This window comes from Rana temporaria, chromosome 1, assembly GCF_905171775.1.
Source record: "Rana temporaria chromosome 1, aRanTem1.1, whole genome shotgun sequence".
Classification (NCBI taxonomy): domain Eukaryota; kingdom Metazoa; phylum Chordata; class Amphibia; order Anura; family Ranidae; genus Rana; species Rana temporaria.
This window is the reverse complement of record NC_053489.1, coordinates 551,394,117-551,420,108: the sequence shown is the minus strand read 5'-3', so window position 1 is coordinate 551,420,108 and position 25,992 is coordinate 551,394,117. Positions and strand designations below refer to the sequence as shown.

Below are 25,992 nucleotides of genomic sequence, written 5' to 3'. Positions count from 1 at the left end.
TATGGGTTTGTGGATGTTAGCGGATGATGCATCCGCTAACGTCCGCAAACATCCGCGTCTGCAAAGATCCGCTTTTTCGGACGGAAGAAAACCCTATTTTTCTTCCGTCTGGCGGAAAGGATCGGATGAATACAGACACACGGTCCGTATTCATCCGATTCCCCATAGGGGAGAGCGGAGGAAAGACAGGGCGGTCTCTGCACAGTGTGCGGGGACCGCCCTGTCCGCCGACAGCTCAGCGGGGATTTACGGATGAATACGGGGCGGATCAATACGGATCCGCTCCGTGTGAAAGAGCCCTTAGGGCTAAATCTACTAATCAATGTTCCCCAAATGTGATGGCAATTCTACAAGTGCTATGGGCATCTCATATCTTCCTTTACCCCAGCCAAGTTATATCCCCCAATAATCAAAACAAAACAATGCAAATGACTTCTCATTGTCTCAGAAGTGCTATATGGGGGTCTGGCAGCAGAATGATTTGGTGGATGATTGTTACTAGTAGCAACCAAACGCTACATACTATACAGTCTCCCACCTGTTCGCTTATGTGTATAGACAACCCCCCATTTAGCAACCTCATGTATTTACTCAGCTCCCCCATATTCCATATATATAGTATTCCACAAAATTGAGTACACCCCTTACATTTTTGTAAATATTTTATATCTTTTCATGTGCCAACGCTGAAGAAATTATACTTTGCTACAATGTAAAGTAGTGAGTGTTCAGCTTGTATAACAGTGTAAATGCACTGTCCCCTCAAAATAACTCAACACACAATCATTCATGTCTAAACTGCTGGCAACAAAAGTGAGTACACCCCTAAATTAAACATTTCCAAATTGGGCCCAAAGTGTCAATATTTTGTGTGGCCACCATTATTTTCCAGCACTGTCTTAACCCTCTTGGGTATGGAGTTCACCAGAGCTTCACAGGTTGCCACTGGAGTCCTCTCCCAACCCTTCATGACTACATCATGGAGCTGGTGGATGTTAGAGACCTTGTGCTCCTCCACCTTCCATTTGAGGATGCCCCACAGATGTTCAATAGGGTTTAGGTCTGGAGACATGCTTGGCCAGTCCATCACCTTTACCCTCAGCTTCTTTAGCAAGGCAGTGGTTATCTTGTAGCTGTGTTTGGGATCGTTATCATATTGAAATACTGTGCTGCGGTCCAATCCCCGAAAGGAGGGGATCGTGCTCTGCTTTAGTATGGCACAGTACATGTTGGCATTCAAGGTTCCCTCAATGAACTGTAGCTTCCCAGTGCTGGCAGCACTCATGCTGATCCCAGATCACTCCCACCACCATGCTTGACTGTAGGCAAGACACACTTGTCCTTGTACTCCTCACCTGTTTACTTCCACATACTGACACCATCTGAACCAAATACCTTTATCTTGGTCTCAGCAGACCATGGTTCTAGTAATCCATGTCTTTAGTCTGCTTGTCTTCAGCAAACTGTTTGCAGGCTTTCTTGTGCATCATCTTTAGAAGAGGCTTCCTTCTGGGACGACAGCCATGCAGATAAATTTGATGCAGTGTGCGGAATATGGTCTGAGCACTGACAGGCTGACCCCCCACCCCTTCAACCTTTGCAGCAATGCTTGCAGCACTTATATATCTATTTCCAATGACAACCTCTGAATATGATGCTGAGCACGTGCACTCAACTCCTTTGGTCGACAATGGCGAGGACTGTTCTGAGTGGAACCTGACCTGTTAAATGGCTGTATGGTTTTGGCCACCGTGCTGCAGCTCTGTTTCAGGATTTTGGCAATCTTCGTATAGCCTAAGCCATCTTTACGCAGAGCAACAATTCTTTTTTTCAGATCCCCTGAGATTTCTTTGCCACCAGGTGCCATGTTGAACTTCCAGTGACTAGTATGAGAGAGTGAGAGCGATAACAGCAAATTTAACACACCTGCTCCCCATTCACACCTGAAACCTTGTAACACTAACAAGTCACATGACACTGGGGAGGAAAAATGGCTTATTGGGCTCAATTTGGACATTTTCACTTAGGGGTGTACTCACTTTTGTTGCCAGCGGTTTAGACATGAATGGCTGTGTGTTGAGTTATTTTGAAGGGACAGCAAATTTACACTGTTATACAAGCTGTACACTCACTACTTTACATTGTAGCAAAGTGTAATTTCTTCAGTGTTGTCCCATGATGAGACATAATACAAAATTTACAAAAATGTGAGGGGTATACTCACTTTTGTGAGATACTGTGTACATATATATATATGTATATATATATATATATATATATATATATATATATATATATATATATATATATTTATTTATTTATTTTACATCCCCAATCCCCAAGCCTCCTTATATAACTACTGTCTCTACATGTGTTTAAGCAGCCCCCCACCAACCCATTTACAAATACATAGCCCCCTATCAAGCTTTTTGGTATACAAGTCCCCCGTCAGTCTCATATATCCCTCCAACAGTAACCTCTGTATATACTTGGCTCCCCCATCATCTCCCTCAAGTATATATAGAGCCCTCCACCAGTTCCTTTATGTATACTCATAAATGGAAAGAGACTGTGAACTTTGCAGGGTGCAGTTAGACTCTGCAAGTGCAGTTGCTTCAGAGATTAGTAAGTGAGGTAAAGCCTCACTTTGCAAAGAATACCCAATCACGTGCAAGGAAAATGAAAAAAAAAAGCAGCATTTTTGCAACCCCATAGTTTCATGTAAAGATTGAACATTGCATCCCATGCCTACCTTTAAAATGAGATTCAATTATAATATCTTATATATACAAGGGAAGTTTGGACAAAGAATTTCTCTTTATCACAGAGCTAAATAAAACATTTTTCACTTTGTGCATAAATTAGGCATTCATTAACACAATCCAGCAGTACATTCTGACCTTGCAGCAAAGCTTGTCTTGGAATCTTTTCAGTTAAATCACAATTGTTATTGTTCTCGAAATAGCCGAGAACTCAGCAGCACAATAGATTTTATTATTTTTTTTGATGACAGAGACATCATCGGGTTCTATAGAGAAAACAATGTTGTAGAAATAAAAGTACTCATATATTTTAATTCTTTTCACATACAACAGAATTTGCTGTTCATGTTACACAAAAACATTATTGTCTGTACAGTTGAAAAAATCAAAAGGTCCAACTATTTGACTCACCATAGGAAACAATTATTCCTCTAGTGCAGGCTGCACGAGAGTGACAATGCTTCTCTGAATTTAGGAGCAGTGTAGCATTGTTACCACATAATCAAAGGAAGCTGCATTAGGTGGACATCACTGGCATGCTCAACAGGTAGTTGTGGCACTAAGAAAAAACTAGAGTTGTAACTATTCCCTGGTGTTGGATCGTTTTGGTTTGGCTATGCTCTTGGATGGACTTATTTTGGGCTGTGGTTAAGATCTCTTAGCTGCCCTCTGCATCCCTACATGTACAGTTGTCCCCTTTTCACCTTTTGGGACCCTTTCACAATGGGGGTACTAATGCACAATCCCAACACACCCATTCCTGGAAAAGGGCTGTGTATGTAAGCAGGTGCTGTAGTAACCATCGGCTAGAACTGAAGATAGTCAAGGTAGAAAAACATCACAAGCACACGTTAAAACATGGATCTCCAATGTGGGACCAAAGTTTTATTCAGTGATCACATTGTTACAGCATAGAGCAATGGTTTCGGAGTCTCGCAGGACCCCTTCATCAGACATGTGGTGCATTGCTGTAACAATGTGATCGCTAAATAAAGCGTTGGACCCACATTGGAGATCCACGGTGTGCTGGTGACGTCCTTCTGAGATCGCATCACTGCAGTACCAGACTTATTGTTTTTAACCTTCATCTGAAGGTGTTATCTACGAGTTTCCAGGTGTATTTATGCTCCTGATAAAGAGTGATACTCAAAATGTGTCAGACAGCTTCTACATTAAGACTGTTATTCCCTGTACACATGTGTGGGATTTCCGACGGGAAGAGTTCCCATCTGAAATCCTGAGGGGAAAGCAGAGAACCTACTTGGGAAGTCTTTCCCCCTACACACGACCGGTTTTCCTGACAGGAAAACTGAGATGGAGCTTTGGTCGGGAATCCCGGCCATGTGTTTGCTCCATCACAGTTTTTCCTATAGAAGAACTGCCAAAAACCGCTGGGCAAAAGACCGCCAGTTTTCCCGTCGGGGAAAAAAGAGAGCTGGTTCTCTTTTTTTTATCCGGCAGTTTTTGGGCAGTTTTCCTGTCGGAAAAAATGTGAATAGCATATACACTCCCGGGATTCCCAGCCAAAAACTCTCCTAGCAGTTTCCCCGTCGGGAAAACCGCCCGTTTGTACGAGGCTTTTACACTTAAACCTATGAGAGTTTTATATAGAGTTGTGTTCTACTACAATCTAAGCCTACAGTGTACATTTTGAGATATATTGTTTTATAGTAAAAATGTAATAAATTGTTTTTAGACATTATTTAAGTTTTTAGACTATTTATGGCGATGGGAAAGACCAGGCAAAATTTGTGTATTGGGATTAGAGAATTTGAGTTCTTGCATTATTGGCCAGTGTGTTGGTTAGTTTTCAAGAACAAAGGCTGCAGAGTTGACAGGCGACACCACCTGTCAAACTTGCCTACTGAGAATAATGTGGTTGCGCCCTCTGGAGAGTGATCCGAACGACTGTAAAAGATCTCTATGTTTTTCTTCTGTCAACCCCATGGTCTAAAGTATCAGACTAGAAGATTCTAACAATATATGCGCGTGGATGTAATGGCAGCGTGCTTGAGATCTGAGTTCCATGTCTGGACACCTGGGGCTAGTGATCTTGGTGTCAGGATCACACAAACACCCATGGCCAAAGCACAGCTGTATGCACACACTTGTATAAATCAAAGTTTATAAAATAAAGGGAAGACATTGTATGGAAGTCACATCATTTCAACCTCCTGCATCTGGTTGTTTCAGGTTTTATAAATCACTTTAATCATCATAGCATTGCAGCTGCTGCATTTGGCTGAGACTTTACCATTGCAAAGATGCAGATTCCAAAAACATATAATCATTTCCTAGGTGTGCAAGTGTTCGCTTTTGTTTTCGCACAGTTGACAGAAATAATTAATACCTTCACAAATCATGTGCACAATGGTAGCAACATAACCATTGTTGTTTGAAAATAAATTGCAATTTCATTTTGCTTTTGTGACCAATGACCCAAAAATAAAATACAAGTTTGAAAGACTTTGTTGTATAGACTTCTTTTTAAACATCATCATATACACTAAACCTCATAATATTTAAATGCATGCACTAGTTGTATGTATATACTGTACAGTGTGTATTGAATGTATATTTAATATTGGTATATAGCATTTTATGTATTTCGTTTTTTTAAGCAGAGTCTCTATTGCTTTTTTTATTAAAAATACTTTACTATCAAGATGGAAAATTTTGCCTCAAATGCACAGAAGGCGCACAGTCCAACTGCTTAGTGTTTAAAATGTATCTAAAGCCACAAACAAAAATGTAATATATTGCCGCTTATCGTGTTTCCCTGAAATTAAGCCAGAGTCTAATATACATTTTGGCCACAAAAGGGCGTATTTTTTTTAGGGTAGGTCTTACCATGTAATGTGCTGTCTTCTCCCCCCTCTCCTTCCCTGCCTGTCAGGAATCCCCGGTGTGAACCGAGTAAAAAGCTTGTAAAATCCTATAATCCTCTCTATTACACTAGTATATATTGTATAATGTGTGTTTCTGTAATATACTTGTGCCAAATACCTTCATTATTGCACTGGAGCTCCCTTCCCCAGTCTGCACACTGCAGAGGGGGGCCGAGATCCCCCCCACTGACAGCTAGGAGAAGAAGAGAGCAGAGGGAGGTCAGATGAGTGCTGAGCGGCACTGTACCGAAGGTTTTTGGCACAATTATATTACACATTGTACACTATATACTACTGTAATAGAGTGGATTATAGGATTTTACAAGCATTTTAAACTAGCGCTTATTTTCAGGGTAGGGCTTATATTGCAGCCCTCCTGTAAAATAACGCTAGGTCTTATATTTGGGGTAGGTCTTATTTTGGGGGAAACATGGTAGATGTAGTGGCCCCTTGTCAGTGTAAGTTCCCCTTATTTCCCTTGCTCCCTTTATTTTTACCTGGTGATCCTGCCAGTAACACTGTCTTAGGTTGCTCACTCACTGTACTATATCTATGGAGGAGCAATGGAAGAGCAGCAGTATCATGCTACAAACACCCCCTCCCCCTTCCCCATCCACCATTCTCTATTACATAGTGCAATATGGGTGGGATGTTCTGTAGTTCACAGTGGTGAAATTGACAATGAAAATTAACTTATAGGCTCACTAGATTTCTGGCAGGATCAACATGTATTTATTTGCACGTAGGACCCCTGTTTGCAACATAGGTATTCCCAAGCACACCCTTTACAGGCTTCTTGCTGCCTCCCACATAAGAAAAGCTTGACGTAAAAAATTCTGAGTAGTAAGAAGCAATGCGTAATTCTGGCTGGAGGAGGTAGCACAGAACTCAGATTAGAGTAATTTGAGATAATGAGTAAATCTGCTGGATTGAGCACAGCTGCAATGTTTTCTGGATCGCATTAGTAGCTTATCGAATGTATTTACAAATTGTATAGAATCATTCTTTATATTAAAATATAAATCAATTCTATACATCAAGGCTAGATCTTAGACTGCTAAAGCAATTTGTATCCTCCTTTCATGAATGCCATTTCACCTTGTATCTTTCTATTTGTTTTGTTTGAAGGTTGCTTCGAATGCTGCATAAAATGCCTTGGGGGTATTCCGTATGCATCATTGATCGCTACTATCCTGCTGTATGCCGGGGTTGCACTGTTCTGTGGCTGTGGTCACGAGGCTCTCTCAGGCACTGTCAACATTCTGCAGACCTATTTTGAAATGGCAAGAACTGCTGGGGACACACTTGACGTCTTTACCATGTGAGTCATAATATAAAAAATTTCTACAAAAGCTAAATACAATTACTGATTATGTAAGTTATAGATGTATGCATTAGTAATGTGGTTAAAGATTCTGCTCTTTGATTCTGACAATATAATATATCAATTTCATATTTCTTACCTAAATTTTAACAAACACGTCCATATACTCATGCTTTGGCTGATTTATGAAAACTGGAGCAAAAATATCTATCTATCGATCTATCTATCTATCTATCTATCTATCTATCTATCTATCTATCTATCTATCTATCTATCTATATATATATATATATATATATATATATATATATATATATATATATATATATATATATATATATATAAAATATGATGTGTTGCTATAAAGTGGATCTTTCTACTCATTTGTTCACTTATTAATAAATGCTACTCAATTTTCAGGGCCCAGTTCACATATATGTAAACAGATGCATTGTGTTAACACACACTGAGGGCTGCTGAGTGTCGTAGTCCGTCTGTCACCCTTGGTTTTTATATTTATTGAGAGGAATAAACTTGGATGGGGATGAAATATTCATGAGATGCCCAATCTGATTTGCAGAACAATATAAATGGGACTGAATATATACACCTCCGGTATATACAACTCCAATCTTCAATTGCAGCACATCACTTGCTTGCAAAATATCTCTCCTCAACACCTCCAGCACATCACTTGCTTGTACTTCCCAGACCAACTAGCACTGATTTGTTGGCCTGGCACTGTCTCAGCCAGGCCTAGGGTGAATGCCCTTTGCAGGCAGGAACGTGGGCCCCTTTGGTGTAGCCAAAATGTAGGAAGTCCCAGTGCTTGTTGTCCATGTGGCTACTGAGCCCAGTACTACATCTTCAGGCTCTACCAGCCCTCCTGGCTGCAGCTGCCTCTGCCTCTGTACCCATCTCAGACTGCAATCTCCTAGTCCTCTCAGACGTGCCTCCCCAGTCCTCTACCGACTGTGCATCTCTCACCACTCCTGTAGACTTTGACTGGTAGGTAGTGCTCTCCCGCTGTCCTCTCTTTCTCCCATGCCCTCTGTCCAGGACACTTTCATGTGTCATGAGAAGGGTCCTGTCCACACCCGAGCCCCAGGCCCAAGGTCACCCCCCTTACTAGGGAGCTCCCTCAAAGGCCCCGACAGCCTAACCCTCTATCTTCTGCTTCCGCTCAAACAACTCATTCCCCCTACTGGGGTGACCCTGGGTATTTAAGGAGGCCAACCCCCTTCCAATCCAGGTTGGGGATGGGTAAGGGCTCCCCAGAACACCCCAGACAGCTCCACATCTCCTCCTTTCTTTCCAGAAAACACTAGAACATTCTGGAAAGAAGTCAGAGGTCTTGGTGATGCTGCCTGTAAATCACCCAACTCTACTAATAGATAAATGAGGCATAGATAATCAAATCAGTAACACCACATCCCGGTATATGAAAAGAGATTTTTTTTGGTGGGAGCGGGTAACAAACCCTGGGATTTTAAAGGTGTTTATAGTAGGAAATAGATCCAAAACAATAAGGTAGATACAAAAGTAATAATTTATTGATACATAAATATTTCATAAAAAAGAATACAGAACATGGATGGTCTCTCTGATAGTATTAGCGACTTAAAAAAGCAGCAGAAGAACCTGTTGGGGGATGCCCAACTCTACTCTGAGTCACTCCCAAACCAGATCAAACACATCCAGGCTTGGCTACCAGCCAAGCCTGGAAATGTACCTACTATCACAAAAAAAATGCACTATCCTTCTAGCACACTAGAGGGTGCTTCACTAGTGCGTAAATTTGTTGGTGGTATTGCCCCTTTAAAAAGAGCTGTGCTAAATATAAGAAAGCCTTGCAACAGTTTTGGTAATTTTACCAACACCTGAGCAAGGTTTGGGTAATTCTCGTTAGCGGCATTTTAAGAATCTTCCTGCAACATATTTTTAAAGAATTCCTGCCAATTTGTAGATTAGCAAGCTTGCAGTAATTAAGGCCAACTCTGTGTTGACGTACAAAGGTAGGCCAGCATTCAGAGTGAGACATTTTGTGCTGGGACGTTGTCATGAATATGCAGGATTTCTGGGGTAGTTTGGCTTAGGGGGCTAAGAAGGGTAGGCTAATGTACTTTTTACTAAAAGTATCCTTCAGTAAATAAAAATTCTTCCCTGGATAACGGTGAACATTTTCAACAGAAAATGGAGCCTTTCATGCTATCACTCCCTCAGGGAGTCTCCCTGCAACAAAGTGTGTTCACCTTACCTGCTGGTTGGTGGATCAATTAAAATACAATCTTGGCTTAATTTTGTAGAATTTTACATCAGAGATAACTTGCTGGTCATAATATTAACTGTCACACCTTTGCAATAAATCAGAACTGCTAGTTTGTGGGTAACTTTATAGCTTTCGGCATAAAAAAACAATAAAACTCATCAGTTCCGCACTTGTCAGCTTGTCCTAATATTCCCAGAGACGCAATTTCACAATGCTCACAAAGCACCTCTACTTCTAGTAACTCTCAGACAACAGCACAGGGAGTATTCTGAATAGACCTTAAATATATGAAAACAGAGTGCGCTGACCTGGTGCATCATCAACACAATCTTTATTCAGCATGTACCACTCACATTCAGTAGGCCCATGGGTGTACACAGGCTCCTGGGCTCAGGCTGTTGTTACACCAGGACTAAGAGTGTTTGTCACCCTTCCCTGGTCTCTCTGCTGGAATAGTGTGGAAGATTTGTCTGCCAACCAGCAGAACCTCTGTCACCGGCTAAAGCTCTCTCTACACATGGATTACTGAATAGGAGTGGAACATGTTATATTTTATTTTAAAAAAAGTGTTTTATTTGATAATGCACCTCTCTTTCTTTTTATGTTTTTAAGGACTTTATAGCTTTAGAAAAACTTATGCTGGGGAATTCAGTTGGATTCAGGGCTTCAAATAATACCAAAAAAAAAATGTACCGTATATATCCTTACAGCTTCATTGGCTTGACAAAATATGTATTACAAAGTGTTCTTGACACAGCTAGGTACAATATAAAAAAGAAAACTGCGCTAGAAACAAACCTAACAATAGTAGCTGCAACTCAAAGTGAAATACACACAAAACAACAATAAATAAAAAATATTCAGCGCTCTTACAGTGACATATATGTGAACACAAACCCAAAAAATGAATAAAATGAAAAGTAATTTAAAAGGAACATAATTGATGGTACAGCTTATACACCTATACACAGTTCAAGTAGCAATGAGGTGATTGCAGCAATAAAAACATGCGGCCGGCCGGCAACAATACAAACGCCCGCGCAAGTGGTGACGTCAGCACGTCGCTCCACTCAACGCGTTTCGTCACTAATCGGGGGCCCCATAACAATGGCAGATTAGTGACGAAATGCGTCGGTAGAAGTGACGTGCTGACATCACCACATTATACGTCCCACTTGCATGGGCGTTTGTATTGTCACCAGCTGGCTGCATGTTTTTATTGCTGCCATCGCCTCATTGCTACTTGTACGTCACATAAGACACATGTTTCACTGTTTGGGAGTTTCTTGATATTTTTAATCACTTTTCATTTTATACATTTTTTGGGGTTTGTGTTCACATATTTGGTTAATATGTCACTGTAAGAGCGCAGCTTATTTTTTATTTACAGATAGTTACAAGCCAGAATTTATGTTGTATTTTTGCTATTAAATCCAGCTTTCAATGAAAATGTATCGATACCTAAATTAAAAAATGTAAGCTTTAAAGTCATTGTAAACTTTTACTTTTTTAAATTAAAATAAAAAACATATACTTACCATACCTGGTATTGCACAGAACTTCCTCTTCTGGGGTCCCCTGCCAGTGCTCTCCTTTCCTGAATGTTACACCCAAGCTGGCCTGTGTGCACCCATAGATGCACACAGCGCTGCTCGGCCACTCCCACCCATCAGCAGTAGGAGCCAATGGCCCCCACTGCTCTCAGTAAAGCCTGTGAATACAGTAAGTGAGTGAGGCTGCCGGCAGAGACAGCGCTTGATCGAGAGAGGTGACAGGTAAGTGTTTAGGGGTACAGACATTAGTAGGAATTTTAACTTAATGCAGAGAATGCATTAAGGTAAAAAGGAACAGGTTAAAAATAAAGCATTTTGCTTTGTGAACCACTTTAAGTATTTTATTACTGTATCTTAACAAAATGGGATTAAAGGAAACCAAAATCTGATTTATCTTCTTAATCAAAGTATGTAACAATTACATTTCTGATTTGCATACTTGTTCTGGGTCAGTGGTGCAGAAGGTATTGAAGCCAGAGACAAAGAACAAGCAATCTCTAAAGTAGGTCAGCAAGGCAGCCTACATAGCTCCATTATGACGGGTTTCTTTTAAGGCCTTGTCACTATGCCAGTCTGTTGTGGTGCATTACCGCATGCACAGGAATCTGCATTGCATTCATGCATCACATTCAAATAAAATAGACTGCCAAAGTATGGCAACAGATGAAAAGCTGGGTCTACATATTTTTTTCTAATACCATGCACATGTGGGTTGTGGTAAGCAACAGTGCAAGTCCATTGGCGGTTATTGTATTTGTGTGTCAGAGTGCTATTCTAAATGATGAGCTGCACAATGCTCTGCACAGAACGCTATGGGGGTTATTTACTAAAGGCAAATCCACTTTGCACTACAAGTGCACTACAAGTGAACTTGGAAGTACACTTGGAAGTGAAGTCGCTTTAGATCTGAGGGAAAGATCTGAAATGAGGGGAAGCTCTGCTGATTTTATCATCCAATCATGTACAAGCAAAAATGCTGTTTTTTATTTTCCTTGCATGTCCCCCTCGGATGTACAGCGACTGCACTTCCAAGTGCACTTTCAGTGCACTTTTGCCTTTTACACATGATTGAAATTTCCGATGGAAGAGTCAGACGGAATTTTTTCATCGGATATTCCGTCCGTGTGTGTGCCCCATCTGAGTTTTTCCATCGGAAATTCCGACGGACTTAGAAAGAGAAATTCCATTCGTCTGTATGGAACCCAGACGGAGAAAAAAACATGCATGCTCAGAATCAAGTCGACGCATGCTCGGAAGCATTAAACTTAATTTTTCTCGGCTCGTCGTAGTGTTGTACGGTCGGAATTTGGTGTGGCAGTGTGTATGCAAAACATGAAAAATAGAAAACATATGGAAATAAACGTAGTCTATGAAAAAAACAACGTAGATCCTGTTCACCAGTGCAGTGAAAGAAAAAAATATAGTAATGAAAACAGTCCACAGGTGTCGATCATAATCAATAGTGACAATCCAAAAGAAAGAGTTCCTCCACCATAAGAGTAGTGTGTCTGCTTACCGGAAATCCGGCGGTCTCTTAATTAAAAGAAGACCCCAGAAAGCGTTTAGGTTAACCCTGTGGTAGTTGGGATGTTGTCATGATCTGTGTCATGACTCTGGTCACCTGCTGGTGGCACTGTTCTCTTCAGTAACAGGGGTGCAGTTCTGGTGGCCTCCAGCAGGTGTCGCTCAATACAGATTTGCACAGGTATTTAAGCCCGCCCTAAACTGGAGTTCAGGGCTTCAGTATTTGCTTGTCAGCCTGTTCCCTGCCTGACCTGTTAGCTGTTGCCCATCTGTTCCTGCTTCGCTCCCTGCCCTGGACCCTGTCGCTTATTGACCCCGGCTTGTATTTTGGACTTTGCTGCTCTCTCCTATCCTTGACCCCTGGCTTGGACCTCGGACTTGCTTATGTCTTATCCCTGCATTACCTGCTTAGTGGTTTTTGGTTGCTGTGTCACGCTTGCTTTCATTGATTGTTTTTCACGTGTGCTTTGACTTAATAAACATATATATTTTTTCACTATCTTGGTGCCTGTTTCCATTAGTGCAGCCCATTGACCTGTAACTCAGTACTCGGATGCCTGCGTGGGCATCCCCTGACATAATACTGAAGCCATATAAACAGGTCGGCTGCACTTGGGAAATTGGCTCTGGGCATTTGCTTTTATAAAAATGCATCTAGAAGATATTGTGTACCTGTCACTCTTGGCAACAGATGACAGAGATTTCTGCTATCAGGAACTAAGTGAATACACTAGTGAGCAGTTGTTGGAATGTATCCGTATGGCTCATGTTTTTATTTATCATGGCAGTGTTTTGTTTGATGATGTGCAGCCATTGATTCGGATCTGCACAGAGTTGGCTCAGTCTGATGCTGCTAATGAACGTGATGATTACACACCTCCTTTTAGTGCAGCTCAGGTAGAGTCTTTGGTGTGGCTGTTGGAGGATGATTCAGCCTTTTTTCATGAGCAGTACTCGGCTTGTCCTCAACAGGTGATTGCAGCATGCATTAATTCTGTGCAGTCTCTGGTCAGACAAGCTGTGTGCAAACCTGATTTTGTGCAACCATTATTACAAGCCTGGTCCAGTTTGTTGTACTCAGCCCCTGCCAGCTTCCAACCATCCATTTCTAGTTACCAACCTGCTGGGATGTCTTTTTCTTTACCCCCAATTCCCACTTTTGCTGAACAATACACCCTGCTAACAACAAAGTACCAGTCCCCTGTTTCCTCCTGCTGCACTTACCCTGCCTTTAACCCTTCTGCTGCTTCTCAACTGCCTCCGTTTGTTCCACCAAAATCCTCTTCACCCCTACCAGCCGTATCCATTACCTCCAACCCTATACCCATATACAAACCCCCAGTGGTGAAACCAAAGAAGAAGAAAAAGTTTTTTCCAACCCACTGATGTGCCAGTTGCCCAGCCTGATGTGCCAGTTGCCCAGCCTGACGTGTCAGTTGCCCAGTTTGACGTGTCAGTTGCCCAGTTTGACGTGCCAGTTGCCCAGTTTGACGTGCCAGTTGCCCAGCCTGATGTGCCAGTTGCCCAGCCTGACGTGCCAGTTGCCCAGCCTGACGTGCCAGTTGCCCAGCCTGACGTGCCAGTTGCCCAGCCTGACGTGCCAGTTGCCCAGTTTGTCGTGCCAGTTGCCCAGTTTGTCGTGCCAGTTGCCCAGCCTGATGTGCCAGTTGCCCAGCCTGATGTGCCAGTTGCCCAGCCTGATGTGCCAGTTGCCCAGCCTGATGTGCCAGTTGCCCAGCCTGATGTGCCAGTTGCCCAGTTTGTCATGCCAGTTGCCCAGCCTGTCGTGCCAGTTGCCCAGCCTGTCGTGCCAGTTGCCCAGCCTGACGTGCCAGTTGCCCAGCCTGACGTGCCAGTTGCCCAGCCTGACGTGCCAGTTGCCCAGTTTGTTGTGCCAGTTGCCCAGCCTGACGTGCCAGTTGCCCAGCCTGACGTGCCAGTTGCCCAGCCTGACGTGCCAGTTGCCCAGCCTGACGTGCCAGTTGCCCAGCCTGACGTGCCAGTTGCCAAGTTTGTTGTGCCAGTTGCCCAGCCTGACGTGCCAGTTGCCCAGCCTGTCGTGCCAGTTGCCCAGCCTGTCGTGCCAGTTGCCCAGCCTGACGTGCCAGTTGCCCAGCCTGAAGTTGCAATGCCAACATACCAACTTGTTGAGCCCCTGTCTGCAGCCCAGCCGGAGGTGTTCCTGTCTGCTGCCCAGCCGGAGGTGTTCCTGTCGGTTGCCCAGCCGGAGGTGTTCCTGTCTGCTGCCCAGCCGGAGGTGTTCCTGTCTGTTGCCCAGCCGGAGGTGTTCCTGTCTGCTGCCCAGCCGGAGGTGTTCCTGTCTGCTGCCCAGCCGGAGGTGTTCCTGTCTGCTGCCCAGCCGGAGGTGTTCCTGTCTGCTGCCCAGCCGGAGGTGTTCCTGTCTGCTGCCCAGCCGGAGGTGTTCCTGTCTGCTGCCCAGCCGGAGGTGTTCCTGTCTTCTGCCCAGCCGGAGTTGTTCCTGTCTTCTGCCCAGCCGGAGTTGTTCCTGTTTGCTGCCCAGCCGGAGTTGTTCCTGTTTGCTGCCCAGCCGGAGTTGTTCCTGTTTGCTGCCCAGCCGGAGTTGTTCCTGTCTGCTGCCCAGCCGGAGTTGTTCCTGTCTGCTGCCCAGCCGGAGTTGTTCCTGTCTGCTGCCCAGCCGGAGTTGTTCCTGTCTGCTGCCCAGCCGGAGTTGTTCCTGTCTGCTGCCCAGCCGGAGTTGTTCCTGTCTGCTGCCCAGCCGGAGGTGTTCCTGTCTGCTGCCCAGCCGGAGGTGTTCCTGTCTGCTGCCCAGCCGGAGGTGTTCCTGTCTGCTGCCCAGCCGGAGGTGTTCCTGTCTACTGCCCAGCCTGATTGGCCACCGTCTGCTGATCTGCCACTATCTGCGGCCCAGTCTGGCGGCCTGGTTCCTGTTGTCCGCCCCGACGTCCTGGGTATGGGCTCCCAGCCTGACGTGCCTGACTTTCAGTTCGATGTGTCACTTTCCCAGCCTAATGACCCTAAATTCGCTGCCTGGCCTGTTTCCACCTCTAGATACCAACTTCCAGACCCTGGTGGTGGTAGGATGCAGGTTCCGTTTCCGGACTTGGGGGGCTGGTCTCCCAATGGGTTAAAGGGCTGGGACCGAAGGACTATTTGGGACTCTTCTGCATCCACATGCACTACCAGGGCAAGGGCAGAATGGGGTGTCCAGAGGCCACCCCTTGGGGGGGGGGAACTGTCATGATCTGAGTCATGACTCTGGTCACCTGCTGGTGGCACTGTTCTCTTCAGTAACAGGGGTGCAGTTCTGGTGGCCTCCAGCAGGTGTCGCTCAATACAGATTTGCACAGGTATTTAAGCCCGCCCTAAACTGGAGTTCAGGGCTTCAGTATTTGCTTGTCAGCCTGTTCCCTGCCTGACCTGTTAGCTGTTGCCCATCTGTTCCTGCTTCGCTCCCTGCCCTGGACCCTGTCGCTTATTGACCCCGGCTTGTATTTTGGACTTTGCTGCTCTCTCCTATCCTTGACCCCTGGCTTGGACCTCGGACTTGCTTATGTCTTATCCCTGCATTACCTGCTTAGTGGTTTTTGGTTGCTGTGTCACGCTTGCTTTCATTGATTGTTTTTCACGTGTGCTTTAACTTAATAAACATATATATTTTTTCACTATCTTGGTGCCTGTTTCCATTAGTGCAGCCCATTGACCTGTAACTCGGTACTCGGATGCCTGCGTGGGCATCCCCTGACAGATGTAGATGGGCTGAGTCTGACGTCTAACCCCGTCTCAAACCAGTAGATGGAAAACTTGGATAACGAATATCATGGAAAATATAGAAGGACCGCAATAGTGTGATACCATAGATACATTTTTTTTAAAAGAAGACAAAAACACACTTACATGAATGCAGTGTAAAATAGGCATGTCAGATTGGAGCTCCGGCCGGAAGCAATCCAAAAAACACCCGTCCAATAGGTAGGAATAGTGCACTCAACGGGGGGTGATCCGATGCGACACACGTTCCGCCCGACCGGTTTCGCGAAAACTCGCTTCCTCATGGGGCACGATGAGAAAGCGAGTTTTCGCGAAACCGGTCGGGCGGACATGCCTATTTTACACTGCATTCATGTAAGTGTGTTTTTTGTCTTCTTTTAAATAAATGTTATCTATGGTATCACACTATTGCGGTCCTTCTATATTTTCCATGATATTCGTTATCCAAGTTTTCCATCTACTGGTTTGAGACGGGGTTAGACGTCAGACTCAGCCCATCTACATCCCAACTACCACAGGGTTAACCTAAACGCTTTCTGGGGTCTTCTTTTAATTAAGAGACCGCCGGATTTCAGGTAAGCAGACACACTACTCTTATGGTGGAGGATCTCTTTCTTTTGGATTGTGACTATTGATTATGATCGACACCTGTGGACTGTTTTCATTACTATATTTTTTTCTTTCACTGCACTGGTGAACAGGATCTACGTTGTTTTTTTCATAGACTACGTTTATTTCCATATTTTTTCTATTTTTCATGTTTTGTAACATTCATGGACTATTATTTGTGTCATGATCTTCAGGATTGATTTTATTATTTTTTTGAATTTAGCGCATCTTGTTTTTCTTCTCTATGCTATCACTGTACAATATTCACAGTAAGATGCAGCTTTATTTTGTATTCATTTCATCCCATCACACATGTGTACTATTTATGAACTTTGGTTTGTTTATATTTGTTAGCTGATTAGCGCAGTTGCTCCCACAATTTTTTTTTCCCAGTGTGTATGCAAGACAGTTTGAACGGAATTCCATCAGAAAAATCTGTCGGAGTTTATCCCAATGGAAATTACGATCGCGTGTATGGGGCATTATAGTGCAAAAGGGATTTGTCTTTCGTAAATAACCTCCACGTGTTACTGGGCATTGCAGTTAATAAAGCTTTTCTATGAAGTACTGCAATGCATAGATACAAAGCCAATCAAAAAGTAAAAAAAAATTACATTTGTATATGTAAAATAATGTCATGACTTTGCCTGATTGAAATGACCAGTAAAATGAAGTGTAAAATTTAAATATTTGCATTCCTGATAATCCTATTAACGTTGTGTGAAATATATCCGCATTCACAAGAATCTAAGCCACACTGCAAGGAAGTGTCATCTTGTATAAATCTCCTGTGTTTGGATTTGACTGGTTTTAGCTTTTTACACAGTGTTTTTTTTTTCTTTTGCACAATCAAGTGCTCTGAATAGTTAATACAGAACTGAGCTGTCATGTGCATTAACCATATCTCCAATAAGTACAATTATGTTTTCAAAGTACATCCGTACATTAGTACATTGTCTAGGGATTAGATAGGAGAGTAAGGGATGCGGAAGTTTTCAGTAAGGTTACTCCCTTGCGGTAAGTCTTGGGCTGTGTGCATTAAATATTCTCATGGGGCAGGGAGGGGAGGTTTATCCATCCAGAAGTTCTGCTTTTCCACATTGAGTTGAACAGATATACTGTACTTATGTGTAGAGAGAAAAAAAATAAACAGGTTTATTCACTTAAAGTGGAGTTCCACCCATTTTTTTATGTTTGTCTGTGCTGCATGCCCTAATCTCATAGTGTTCAGAATGGACAATTTTTATTTATTTTGTTGCTTGTAAATACCTTTATTTTATAGTCCTTCATTACTTCCTCCTCCTTATTAGCCTAGGCTATTAAGTCACAAGGCTATTCGCAGGGGTTTCTGGGATAGGCATCATGTATCCCAGTAGTCCTTTCAAATAGCCTATTTGCATAGAGAAGGGGCGGCAACTTCCTCTGACACTCCCGTTGCTATGAACACTTGACTGAAACCTATTACATCGCTTGTGCACCACTGAGCATGTGCGAGATCTGCCAGGCTGAAAATCCAGGAAGTCATACAGTCTGGCTTCATGATGCCCACACTTAAGATGGCCACAGTCTATTTCCAGATTATAAACTAGCTAAATGCTCTAACAACCTAACAAAACGGACCTTAGTTTACAGACTAACTTTACTAGACTACATTAAGCTTGTGTATTACAGGGGTATTTATATTTAAAAAGTTAAATTGTGGGTGGAACTCCCCTTTAACAAGCAATCCATTACAGTTCATTGATTGTTTGTGTGTGTGTGTGTGTGTTTTTTTTTTTTTTTTTTTACTTGTGCCAAGAAAATTTCAAACCACAAGTCCAATGATAAGAAAAATACAAGCTAAGAATGGGTTAAGGTGGCAAATTGGTGACCAGGTACATGGAATTGTGGCAGCAGTTGTTTCCTGTTATTGATTTTTTTTTTAATGTTTGGTATTTAGTTTAATTAAAGTGGTATTGGCCCTTTCAATTGTTGGGGTAAGCTGTGCAGGTAACTTGTTAGTGGCTAATTTCAAGCATAGAACTTGTGGAACACCTGTGGACCCCTGCAGCATCTGAGGATTCTTGGCTGGACACTGGACTAAGCCCCCACACTCACCCATCCCAGGCACTTTTTGTGATTTTGTCACTCAAGTGGGGACTTTGTTTATGTATAACTGTAGTTTTGCTCCAGTCCCTTGACTAAGCATTTGTCATGTAGTAAGGACATTTTCCTCAAGTTGGGATTTTAAATCCACAACCACAGGCAGTAATTTAAAAAAAGGTACACATTTTTTAACCTGTCTGAATAATGTATGACACAAGATCAATCACAAAAAAAAGGGGGGGGGGGGTTGGATAAAAACAGACACATAAAGTTGAGGACAGATAGCTGGGAGGAAAGCCCGGAAGCTGCCAAATGACAGAGCTTCCAAAGCGTTTAAAAAACACATAGGGCCAGATCCTCAAAAGAGATACGGCGGAGTAACTGCTGTTACTCCGTCGTATCCCTGGTCCTAACTATGGAACTGATCCACAGACTCAGTTTCCCATAGTTAGGACGAAGATCCGACATGTGTAATTGAATTACACTGTCGGATCTTAAGGATGCAATTCTAGGCCGGCCGCTAGGTGGCGAGGCCATTCCGGCCGGCGTAGAATATGCAAATGACCAGTTACGGCGATCCACGAACGTTCCGACGGGCCCGTCGCTCTAAATCTACGTCGTTTACGTCGAGTTCCGCCGCGTAAAACTAGGGCTAAGCCCTAGTTGTCTTAAGCCATGTTAAGTATGGCCGTCGTTCCCGCGTCAAATTTTAAATTCTACGTCGATGGCGTAAGACGTCCGTGAATGGCGCTGGACGCCATTTACGTTAACGTCTAAGCAAATGACGTCGGAGCGACGTCAGTTAGCGCAATGCATGTCGGGTAATTTACCCGACGGAGCATGCGCAGTACGTCCGGCGCGGGAGCGCGCCTAATTTAAATGGGACTCGCCCATTTGAATAGGAACGCCTTGCGCCGGACGGATTTAAGTTACAGCGCCGCAAAATTCCAGGTAAGTGCTTTGTGGATCGGCACCTAACTTGGGAATTTTGCGGCGGAGTAACTTAAATCCGAAAAGTTACGTTGCGCCGCGGCTTTGTGGATAACCCCCATAGTTACGATCTTCTTCAGGGTCTAAACGAGCTTGAAACTTCCAAAGCTGAGACTTAAATCCCCAATGTAAACGTTTCATCCGACGGACGATAGGAGCCACACTATTCCTCCATATGCATAAGAGTATATGAGTACTTGGATTACAGGACAGACCTGTTCCTTCCTGCATATGTTCGCGAATCCTTGGACAGACAAAGACCGCTATATTTTGTGTTCAATACTTATGCAACATATCCTTGGATTAATACACTCTTCACGCTGTAAGAACCCATACAATTGTGAGACTGTAGCTCAACCTAGTGGCCAAGCATATATTTTACAAAATGCTCACTATGACATATGAGAACTATCTTGGTCCATGTCACCCTGGCCAGCTGTGCGTGTATTTTTTTAATTAATGTTTACTGGTCAGTGCAACGTTTACATTGGGGATTTAAGTCACAACTTTGGAAGTTTCAAGCCAGCTTAATCCCTGAAGAAGATCGTAACCATGTGTTTTTGAAATGCGTTGGACGCTCTGTTGTTTGACAGCTTCTGGGATTTCCTCCCAGCTGGTTTTATATCTGTCCCCAACTTTATGTGTCTGTTTTTATCCAACCCCCCCTTTTTTTGTTAATAAATTTGTAATTTTTTTAAATCGCTGCCTATGGTCCATTTAAAATCCCAACTTGAGGAAAATGTCTTTACTATATATATTCGGGATGGGATCCACAAGCAGTATAGTCCACTAGCTGGGGAAAACTCTTTCTATATGAGCATTTTGTCATGTTACGATTAAATTTGATGTTTGTATGAATTTATTCAAACCAATAAAGTGCAGAGGCCATTGTTTATATCAAATTATATCAAGAACATAAGCTAGTTTAATTTTAGACAGATTTTCTTTCCCCATTCATTGCTAGATAAATCACCATTCTATTCAAGGTCCAATTGCCTACAGAAACCTAAATGACGATATAGTCATATATTATACAGCAAAGAGCAAGGGGATTTTGAAAGGACTCGCTTAAAAACAAAAATGTGTCAAACTCATTAAAGTGTTACTAAACCCAGTAATATGAAAATGGTTAATCTGCCCCCCTGCAGTGCCCACAGCTTATAAAGCTTATTTTTATATTAAAATACTGCCACTATATACAGTTTTGACATCACTTCCGGCCTGCAATGATATGGAGACAGGTGGGGCCCATCTTCCCGTCACTCGTCTCAATGCCAAGCCAGGTAGCAGATGCGATCGGAGCCGCCGGCAGTGGTGGAGGGCACCAGAGAGAGTTGTGAGGGGGGCCCCCTCTCTCGCCGCTGATAAAAGGGATCTTGCGGTGAATCCGCCGCAGAGACCACTTTTATCTTGAAGCGGACTACCCGTTGAAGAAGAGAATACCAGGGTTATGGCAGCTAGCTGCTGCCATAACAACGATATCCCTCTTCAAAGTACCGACGTAAAACGATGGCGGGCAGTCCGGAAGTGATTAAACAGTGCATTGAGGTCAGCCTGTATGTTGGAGACATCCTGTAAGGACGTTATTGCCTGCATAGCATTTCTGTAATTTGCAAAGACTGAAATTATACTTTTAATCCCAGACTCTACAGTATATACGTTATAAATATATTAAAAAGTAAGGGTCCCAACACTGAACCTTGGGGTTAACCACCTTAGGCCATTCAGAGTATGAATCATTAATCACTACTCTGAATATTTCTAAGTCTATACTGTATGGGGAACTGTGTCAAGCGCTTTTGCCAAGTCCAAGTATACTATAATCACAGCCAATCCTTTGTCTTAGGTTTTGCTTACCCACTCATAAAAAAAAGATTAGTTTGACAGCTTCTGTCTCTCATAAATCCATGCTTTCTATTGCTTAAAATATGTTTTTTGTAGCAAAAACTCATCTATGTGTTTTTTTATTCAACTCTGCAGTATCTTCCCAACTATAGAAGTTAAACTAACAGGTCTGTAGTTACTTTGACCCTTTTTAAATATAAGGGTAGTCCTTTCAAATAGCCTATTTGCATAGAGAAGGGGCGGCAACTTCCTCTGACACTCCCGTTGCTATGAACACTTGACTGAAACCTATTACATCGCTTGTGCACCACTGAGCATGTGCGAGATCTGCCAGGCTGAAAATCCAGGAAGTCATACAGTCTGGCTTCATGATGCCCACACTTAAGATGGCCACAGTCTATTTCCAGATTATAAACTAGCTAAATGCTCTAACAACCTAACAAAACGGACCTTAGTTTACAGACTAACTTTACTAGACTACATTAAGCTTGTGTATTACAGGGGTATTTATATTTAAAAAGTTAAATTGTGGGTGGAACTCCCCTTTAACAAGCAATCCATTACAGTTCATTGATTGTTTGTGTGTGTGTGTTTTTTTTTTTTTTTTTTTACTTGTGCCAAGAAAATTTCAAACCACAAGTCCAATGATAAGAAAAATACAAGCAAAGAATGGGTTAAGAATGGGTTAAGGTGGCAAATTGGTGACCACGTACATGGAATTGTGGCAGCAGTTGTTTCCTGTTATTGATTTTTTTTTAATGTTTGGTATTTAGTTTAATTAAAGTGGTATTGGCCCTTTCAATTGTTGGGGTAAGCTGTGCAGGTAACTTGTTAGTGGCTAATTTCAAGCATAGAACTTGTGGAACACCTGTGGACCCCTGCAGCATCTGAGGATTCTTGGCTGGACACTGGACTAAGCCCCCACACTCACCCATCCCAGGCACTTTTTGTGATTTTGTCACTCAAGTGGGGACTTTGTTTATGTATAACTGTAGTTTTGCTCCAGTCCCTTGACTAAGCATTTGTCATGTAGTAAGGACATTTTCCTCAAGTTGGGATTTTAAATCCACAACCACAGGCAGTAATTTAAAAAAAGGTACACATTTTTTAACCTGTCTGAATAATGTATGACACAAGATCAATCACAAAAAAAAGGGGGGGGGGGGGTTGGATAAAAACAGACACATAAAGTTGAGGACAGATAGCTGGGAGGAAAGCCCGGAAGCTGCCAAATGACAGAGCTTCCAAAGCGTTTAAAAAACACATAGTTACGATCTTCTTCAGGGTCTAAACGAGCTTGAAACTTCCAAAGCTGAGACTTAAATCCCCAATGTAAACGTTTCATCCGACGGACGATAGGAGCCACACTATTCCTCCATATGCATAAGAGTATATGAGTACTTGGATTACAGGACAGACCTGTTCCTTCCTGCATATGTTCGCAAATCCTTGGACAGACAAAGACCGCTATATTTTGTGTTCAATACTTATGCAACATATCCTTGGATTAATACACTCTTCACGCTGTAAGAACCCATACAATTGTGAGACTGTAGCGCAACCTAGTGGCCAAGCATATATTTTACAAAATGCTCACTATGACATATGAGAACTATCTTGGTCCATGTCACCCTGGCCAGCTGTGCGTGTATTTTTTTAATTAATGTTTACTGGTCAGTGCAACGTTTACATTGGGGATTTAAGTCACAACTTTGGAAGTTTCAAGCCAGCTTAATCCCTGAAGAAGATCGTAACCATGTGTTTTTGAAATGCGTTGGACGCTCTGTTGTTTGACAGCTTCTGGGATTTCCTCCCAGCTGGTTTTATATCTGTCCCCAACTTTATGTGTCTGTTTTTATCCAACCCCCCCTTTTTTTGTTAATAAATTTGTAATTTTTTTAAATCGCTGCCTATGGTCCATTTAAAATCCCAACTTGAGGAAAATGTCTTTACTATATGTATTCGGGATGGGATCCACAAGCAGTATAGTCCACTAGCTGGGGAAAACTCTTTCTATATGAGCATTTTGTCATGTTACGATTAAATTTGATGTTTGTATGAATTTATTCAAACCAATAAAGTGCAGAGGCCATTGTTTATATCAAATTATATCAAGAACATAAGCTAGTTTAATTTTAGACAGATTTTCTTTCCCCATTCATTGCTAGATAAATCACCATTCTATTCAAGGTCCAATTGCCTACAGAAACCTAAATGACGATATAGTCATATATTATACAGCAAAGAGCAAGGGGATTTTGAAAGGACTCGCTTAAAAACAAAAATGTGTCAAACTCATTAAAGTGTTACTAAACCCAGTAATATGAAAATGGTTAATCTGCCCCCCTGCAGTGCCCACAGCTTATAAATCTTATTTTTATATTAAAATACTGCCACTATATACAGTTTTGACATCACTTCCGGCCTGCAATGATATGGAGACGTGTGGGGCCCATCTTCCCGTCACTCGTCTCAATGCCAAGCCAGGTAGCAGATACGATCGGAGCCGCCGGCAGCGGTGGAGGGCACCAGAGAGAGTTGTGAGGGGGGCCCCCTCTCTCGCCGCCGATAAAAGTGATCTTGCGGTGAATCCGCCGCAGAGACCACTTTTATCTTGAAGCGGACTACCCGTTGAAGAAGAGAATACCAGGGTTATGGCAGCTAGCTGCTGCCATAACAATGATATCCCTCTTTAAAGTACCGACGTAAAACGATGGCGGGCAGTCCGGAAGTGATTAAACAGTGCATTGAGCCTGTACGTTGGAGACATCCTGTAAGGACGTTATTGCCTGCATAGCATTTCTGTCATTTGCAAAGACTGCAATTATACTTTTAATCCCAGACTCTACAGTATATACATTATAAATATATTAAAAAGTAAGGGTCCCAACACTGAACCTTGGGGTTAACCACCTTAGGCCCTTCAGAGTATGAATCATTAATCACTACTCTGAATATGAACTTTTAGCAAGTTTTCTAAGTCTATACTGTATGGGGAACTGTGTCAAGCGCTTTTGCCAAGTCCAAGTATACTATAATCACAGCCAATCCTTTGTCTAAGGTTTTGCTTACCCACTCATAAAAAAAAGATTAGTTTGACAGCTTCTGTCTCTCATAAATCCATGCTTTCTATTGCTTAAAATATGTTTTTTTTGTAGCAAAAACTCATCTATGTGTTTTTTTTATTCAACTCTGCGGTATCTTCCCAACTATAGAAGTTAAACTAACAGGTCTTCAGTTACTTTGACCCTTTTTAAATATAAGCACCATGTTGGCCTTAAGCCAATTCAGTGGTAGGTACTATGCCAGTCATTAAAGAGTCCCTAAAAATGAGAAACAATGGCTTTGAAATTACAGAGCTTAGTTATTTTAGGACAGGTGAGTGTATGCCATCTGGTCCAGGTGCTTTATTCACCTTTATTCTGTCTAAATATTTCTGTACCATATTTTGAACCATAATGGTTCATTTGGGGCTATGCCAATATCATCCCCATTATGGACCTGAGCTCCCCCATGCCCCTTTGTATACACAAATTAAATTTGCCTTCTCTTTGTCACCCACTCTAGATTATTTTGTAAAAGCCCTTCATGCTCAGACCTGACCTTTTTACTATTAATATATTTGCATATTCTTTTGTGTTGTTTCCTACTCTCTTTTGCATTTTTAATTTTTGCAGCCTTCATTTCCTTTTTACATATTCTGTTATATTCTTTGTAATGTCCAGGGCTCAAAAATACCACGCCTCTTCCTCTATACCCGCTTCTTAACCAAAATTGGATCCTGATTTGCCAGTGCTAGAGAATGCAGACACAGATGAAAATGATAGGATGAGAGGATAAAAAGAGGATAATGAGGAAATAATAAAAAGGAGGCTTCAGAAGTTTTTTCTCCCCACTATATTAAAGAGGGAGCTTAGTGCAACATGCTTGCTAATTTTAAAAGCTCATTATCTGCAAAAGACTTGGCATTGTGCAAGCTGACTCTCCTCTGCTTCGCCATGAACTTTTAAGTACAAAACCCTGAAAAATATTCCCTGTTCATGAACAGATAGAAAGTGCAGTCTATGATGACTGGGTCACTCCTGAAAAAAAAATCACTCCTCCTAAAATCCAGTGGATAAAGAGTTCACAAAGAAGTGGGCTATTCCTGTAGTTGATATTGCTGTCTATCTCCTAACAAACATCTCACTGTGCCTATTGAATATGCTCCTTCATTTAAAGGTTCTGCATAATGTATATAAAGTTTGAGAAGCTCCTAAAATCTCACTTTAATCTTTTAGGCCCAGCCCTGCAACCAGCTCCTGCTGCAATTTCAGCATATCAAACTGCAGCTAGCCGGACTAGAACAATAAACAACCAACATGACCCTGTATTTCAGGATTGTGCTGTTACA

The 25,992-nt window shown here is 42.5% G+C and overlaps 1 protein-coding gene across 2 annotated transcripts in view; it reads left to right on the top strand.

The window, feature by feature from the left end:
• Window positions 1-25,992, top strand: part of GPM6A (glycoprotein M6A) — a 280,639-nt gene that overhangs the window by 201,766 nt on the left and 52,881 nt on the right. For both annotated transcript variants that reach the window (XM_040333607.1, XM_040333596.1), the window contains exon 2: window positions 6,779-6,971. In XM_040333607.1, the coding sequence (XP_040189541.1) occupies window positions 6,779-6,971 (193 nt within the window). The remainder of the gene's footprint in view (window positions 1-6,778; window positions 6,972-25,992) is intronic.